The 5735-nt window shown below is 43.4% G+C and overlaps 1 protein-coding gene across 1 annotated transcript; it reads right to left on the bottom strand.

Moving 5' to 3' along the window:
• Positions 1 to 169: 169 nt before the first annotated feature.
• On the bottom strand, positions 170 to 4664 carry LOC104949989 (protein FAM135B-like). Its single transcript, XM_010776428.1, has 3 exons — positions 4572 to 4664; positions 2910 to 3064; positions 170 to 2049 (listed from the first exon to the last, which is right to left on the bottom strand). Exons 2-3 carry the CDS (start codon positions 3004 to 3006, stop codon positions 170 to 172), a joined length of 1977 nt encoding a protein of 658 aa, XP_010774730.1. The 5' UTR covers positions 3007 to 3064; positions 4572 to 4664.
• Positions 4665 to 5735: the final 1071 nt, after the last annotated feature.

Below are 5735 nucleotides of genomic sequence, written 5' to 3'. Positions count from 1 at the left end.
TGTGTGTGTGTGTGATCTGATCCGGATGGTTACTAATTCCTTTTCTTTATGGCATTTTTTTACCGGGAACACCATGGGTGTTACAAAGTTGACTAAATCATCCAGAATTCAATGAAAGTGGTGATCAGCAATTTAATATGACAACAGGAGGGTTAAGTGAAACATCAACTCACTTCAGCATCCGTTCATTGGACTCGTCGTCCATGTTCAGGGGATTGAGCGAATACGAGGAGATGATACCAAAGGAGCCCAGCGGCTGATTAGTGATCGGCGAGGTAGCCTGTCGAGCGGACATCCCATTGATGGAAGGAGAGTCTCTCAGAGCAGAAGAAAATGGCAGACAGGTGGGGGCGCAGGACACCGACATGTTCACCACCTCCACCATCTTCTTATTCACGAAGGCCAGCCCAGAGTTGGGTATCTTAGCGGGCTTCGTCTGGCCCTCTAAAGGCTCTTTTTCACTGGTTGATATCCCATTGAGGTCGACAGGTGACGCGATATCATTGGCTATCAACCCTGAAAGGTTACTGGGCCTCTGAGCAATGTTTCTGGGGAGATGTCTGGTTTGTTGAAGCCTTAAAAGATCCAGACACTCCTGGTCTTCAACATGAATAACTTCGCTCTCATGGAAACGTTGCCACTCGTCGTCAGAGTTAATTCTCTCCTGAGCTGCTGAACTTTTATGCACACATGGTCTGTTTCCATAGCTGCAGGGCGCTGTTTCTGTTTCAGCGAAATGCACATCCTCCACTGAGGCGCTCTCTCCACTGATGTGTGTTTGATGGTTCTTATTCTCCCCCTGGCTGCCAATAACAGCACTTTCCTTCACATGAGGGCTCTCTTGTAAAATCAGTCCTTCAGACACACCACTTAACACGGACTGGGTTAAGCTCGTCTCTGGCAGGCGCTGAGCAGAGCTTTCAGAGCTAAGACTCTCCTCCAGGATAAGATGTGTCGCTGAACTCGGATCTAATACAGACGATTCTGTTTGAACTGAATCCAGGTTGCTGCTCAAAGAAGAGCAGTTGATATTCAGTGAATGTTGCACTAAGCTATCTATTTCCTGGTTGAGGACACGGTCCTCCTCAGTGTCTTCAGGGCTGCTGATCTGCGGTGCCGACACAGATTTGGTCAGTTTGCTGAGCTGCCTCTGATCGTCCTCATAGGGCAAGGAGCTAATAGAGGTGAGGGAGGCTTGTATACCTCCGCTGCCGTTGCTCTCCATTTGGAGGCCTTCCAGGGAGCTTCTGTGAACCCGGTGGCGGCACACTATTTGCCGTGGGATCTCTCTTTCGCTGGAGAAGTCGAGGGGAGGTCTGCCTCTCAGCACAGCCTCGAGGGGCCAGGCCACTGAGCTGGGCTCGCTCTCGATGCCTGAGTCAGAAATAACGGAGGACGAGCGCTTCATGGTCTTGGAGCCCACCAGGCCACCGCGGTGAATCAACTCTTTTCTGAGATCGCCCGGAAAGGTTGATATAACCGGATGTGCGTAGGAAGTCTGTACGCTGCCAGGAGGAACATCTTCACTCTCATCGTCCATAGAGTGGTTTAATGGCATGGCAATATCAGACTCCTCTTCAGTGTTTTCACTCTCTCTCGCGTTGCTGTCGCTGGTTGCATCACAGAGTTGGATGGTATTTTCTAACTGATGTTCAGGAGACTCATCACTGATGGTATTGGTGTCAATGAGGGAGTGGTGGTTTGAGGAGAGGACATCACAAGGCTTAACTTCAATGAACCTCAGATCTGGATTACAGCTGTCCACATCCTGGTCTTGTGTTTCCTCTGGTTGCTTTAAGAGTTCTGCCTCTAGTAGAGAGGGTTCAGCATTGTCTTTAGTTAGGATGATGTTCTGGGTACTTCTGATGTTACTGCTGGTCTTACTCTGCTCTGCCATGAGTGACATATATGTGGGCAGGTCCATGCAGTCATCAATGTCCATTTGATCCTTGAGTTTTGCTGCTGTTCTGTCTTCCTGCCTGCTTTCAAAAATCCCATTGAGACCTGGGTTGGTCTTCCCATCAGCGGTTGGCACATGTGATTCCCACTCTGGAAAGAGAAAGGCATTGCACTTAACTTTATGTAATAGTGTTAGGAAAATACTGAATGTCCTCTTCCAACATCAGAGTACTCATGATGACAAAGGTATCCCAACTGTAGCTGTAAATATAACAGGATGTGTGATGACCTAGAAGAGCATCAGGACTGTTTGAGGCATATGATAGCTACTTGATTAACATGATGATTCAGCCTCTATGGAGAGAGACATATGACAAGCATGCTCATTTCTGACGTGGAGCTGAAGTAAACATTGAATACTGCTTTCTATTCCTCCATCTTGTGACTGTGTAACTCCCTCTCTTGGATATCAGCATGTGAAGGACACTGTTCAGGAACTAGCTGATGCTCTGTATGTGATGACTACTTCCATTCTGGAGAGGATCACAGATACAAGTTCTAATTTTGAGATTTTGAGAAAAAGTCCCAATTTTGAGATTTTGAGAAAAAATTCTAATTTTGAGATTTGTAGAAAAAGTCCTAATTTTGAGATTTTGAGGAAAAAAAATAAAAAAAGGAGAATTTTGAGAAAAATTCCTAATTTTTAGAAAAAAGTCACAATTTTTAGAAAAATTCATAACTTTTAGAAAAAGTGAGAAAATGTCATAATTTTTAGAAATAATCATAATTCCTCCTTCTTGTGACTGTGTAACTCCCTCTCTTGGATATCAGCATGTGAAGGACACTGTTCAGGAACTAGTTGATGCTCTGTATGTGATGACAACTTCCATTCTGGAGAGGATCACAAATACATGGATCCTGAGATTCAAGCTCAAGCCGGGGACCAGTGATATTTTTTTAACAAATAGCAAAATAAAATGTATTTAGCTGTGAATCATTTCTTATATTACCTGTTTGAGGAGATTCCACGTATCGGTCCTCGAAGATGATCGGCAGGCTGTTCCAGTCTCCATCGATGTCCAGGCACTCGACAGGTAGAGGAGGCATCTTGGTCAGATAGTCTGAGCTCCGCACGTCTGCAGCTATCTGGCCATGTCTATTGATCCTGAATGAAGAAGAAGAATAATACCATGGTTGAACTTTTCTCCATATGTAGAATAACGTGTTTTATCATGGGTGGGCTAATATACGAAAGCCCTGTAAGGGAAGTTGGCAGGGCAAACAATCTTGAGATCCATTTTTCTAAGTCTGATTCAAGTTGATTTACCTCGTTGGTTCATGACTTGAGAACACAAGTTCCTTTTCTTTATGTGTGAAAGATTAAAATAAGGTTTTGGCAGGTCTGAAGCAGCAGCATCTTATCTCTACGTGTTCGTTGTTTTTAAGCTAATTGTGGCTACAGTAGGCTGAAGTGCAGCACTACCCAATGATCCACATTACCAGTCAAAAGTTTGGAAACACCTTCTGTCATCCCTCGCAAATGATGTTAAGTTTAGTTAAGTGTCTTTGTCTAGTGATTTTCCCCTTTATTTTTGAATAGTAACCTTCCCTCTCGTTTCAGATACTCTGACCTCCCTTCCTTGTGTGTCTCCCACTCCTGTGATTGTCGACCCCGCCCCTGATTGTTTCCACCTGTTCCCCCATTGGTGTATTTATTGTCCTCGTCCCCCTTTGTCCTGTGCCAGTTCGTTTCGTTCCTTGTGACTACAACCAGCATTATCAATCCAGGATTACCCCCACGCTGTCAGACACAAGTACGGGCACGAGCAAAAAATAGGACTCAAGAGCACAACCAGGCAAAAAGGTCTTTAGTCAAGCGTTTAATCCAAAAGGTAAAAATAAAACAGGCAATGATCAAAAAATGTACTGACTGGAAGCAACAAAAAAACAACCAACTAAGTTTGCGGAAAACTACTAAAGTAGCTAAGAAGAAAACAACCAACTAGGTGGTACAAATGCTAAGCAGCTAGCTAACAATAGCTTATGTCAGGAGAGTAACATGGAGCACTTTCTGCTATACAGAAAAGACGAACTGGCACTGACCAAGGAAACAGCACGGACTAAATACACAGGTGAGGAATGATCATTAGGGACAGCTGAGGCTCAATGAGTATTTTTGTTGCTCATGCTCCTAGTATTTTTCCTATTTAAGAGTGATTTTGTTTTTTGTACCACCATAGCTGAGCTTTGGTTTGAATAAACCTTTTTTTGTTAAATCCTGTGTGAGTTGTGCACTTGAGTTCATACCCGTTCAATCAGTCGTAACACCTTCTCATTCGAAGGTTTTTATTTACTGGATAATTCCATATGTGTTCTTTCATAGTTTTGATGTCTTCAGTATTAATCTACAAAGTACAAAACATTTTAAATAAACGAAAACCATTGAAAGAGAAGGTGTGTCCAAACTTTTGACTGGTTCTGTACATAAGACGAAGACATGTTTATGTTTTCTTAATGGTGAGACTTCATTTTGTAACTTGCATTTAGAAAGATGGCAAAACCTTTTATGACGTGTTCCTAAGTCATGAACACAGGAGAGACTGCTTTCAGATCAGACTTTGGAAATGGATCGTAGAAGAAAAAAAAAACCTCTCATGGCTCCTAATACTTACAGTTCCTCTTGAAAAGTCAGAGATATCTCTTTGGGGTGTTCTGTGAAGAAGTACGCCTCGGAGAACCTTCTGACCTGGATTTGCCAGAAACAAGACAAAACATTGTCACATCAGTGGAGCCAGAGTCTCGTCTTTATTGGCATTACAGCACAACATTATGAAAACAGTCGGAAATTCAAGCTCTGCAACACAAACACGGATTCAATCACTTCTTCAGGTCTGTGAAAAAACATGCAAGGTTGTTTCAATTAGACATGCATCGTGCTTGTGAGTCAGCCAGTGTTAAATCACCAGGAACACCGTTTGTGGTGTAATTCCAGCCCATAATAATTACAGAATGAGTGTTAATTGAAATCCTAGCTCCACTGGTGGGTGGAGGCATGACAGTGTGCCCTCGGGGTAATCTAGAACGAAAGCAAACATGTTCATTATTTTTAGACAACTGAGGCGAAACAATGCCACATAAGAGAGCCGCTCCACTGTGAAGCATTTCATATTAAACAGCTCAGTGATTAGAAATGTATTAGTTTACTCAGCGGGGTTTAAACGACATCCATGTTATCATTTCGTTTAATATTATCTCCGCCAAGACGCTATGTTTTCAGTCTGTTTGTAAAGATTTCTTCCTCACCAAAGCTGTTTAACCCTCCTATTGTCTTCATTCCCCCCCCCTTACTTTGGTGTACGCTGTCAAATTTAACCGGTCCTGTTTTAACTGCTATTACATTAACACAAAAACCATTAATCATCACCACATTTCATTTAACACCCTTTCAAACTGTGCATATTGTCTCAGACTACTGGTATACATGAACAACTGCAGTAAATATACAAAGAACAGACACTGAACATGTATTGTGTGTGCCAAGTGTGATCCATGTAGGGGGATGGGCGCATAAGGTGTGTGTGTGTGTGTGTGTGTGTGTGTGTGTGTGTGTGTGTGTGTGTGTGTGTGTGTGTGTGTGTGTGTGTGTGTGTGTGTGTGTGTGTGTGTGTGTGTGTGTGTGTGTGTGAGAATGAATGCTTGTCCATGTAGTCTGAGAGGTGTGTGTGTGTGTGTGTGTGTGTGTGTGTGTGTGTGTGTGTGTGTGTGTGTGTGTGTGTGTGTCGGAGCCCTCCCACTGAGGGCGAGGGCCCAAATTTGGTCTCGAGTGGTGCTCTGTC

This window comes from Notothenia coriiceps, unplaced genomic scaffold (genome assembly GCF_000735185.1).
Source record: "Notothenia coriiceps isolate Sejong01 unplaced genomic scaffold, NC01 NC01_scaffold00017002, whole genome shotgun sequence".
Lineage (NCBI taxonomy): Eukaryota > Metazoa > Chordata > Actinopteri > Perciformes > Nototheniidae > Notothenia > Notothenia coriiceps.
Note: the sequence above shows the minus strand (reverse complement) of the source record. Positions and strands in the feature narration are given on the sequence as shown.

Excerpts from the sequence above, each read along its gene's own strand:
- LOC104949989 (XM_010776428.1), bottom strand. The coding sequence starts at position 3,006 with ATGCCTCCTCTACCTGTCGAGTGCCTGGACATCGATGGAGACTGGAAC. Across the intron at positions 2,050-2,909 it reads CGTGGAATCTCCTCAAACAG|AGTGGGAATCACATGTGCCA; the intron begins GTAATATAAGAA and ends TTCTCTTTCCAG.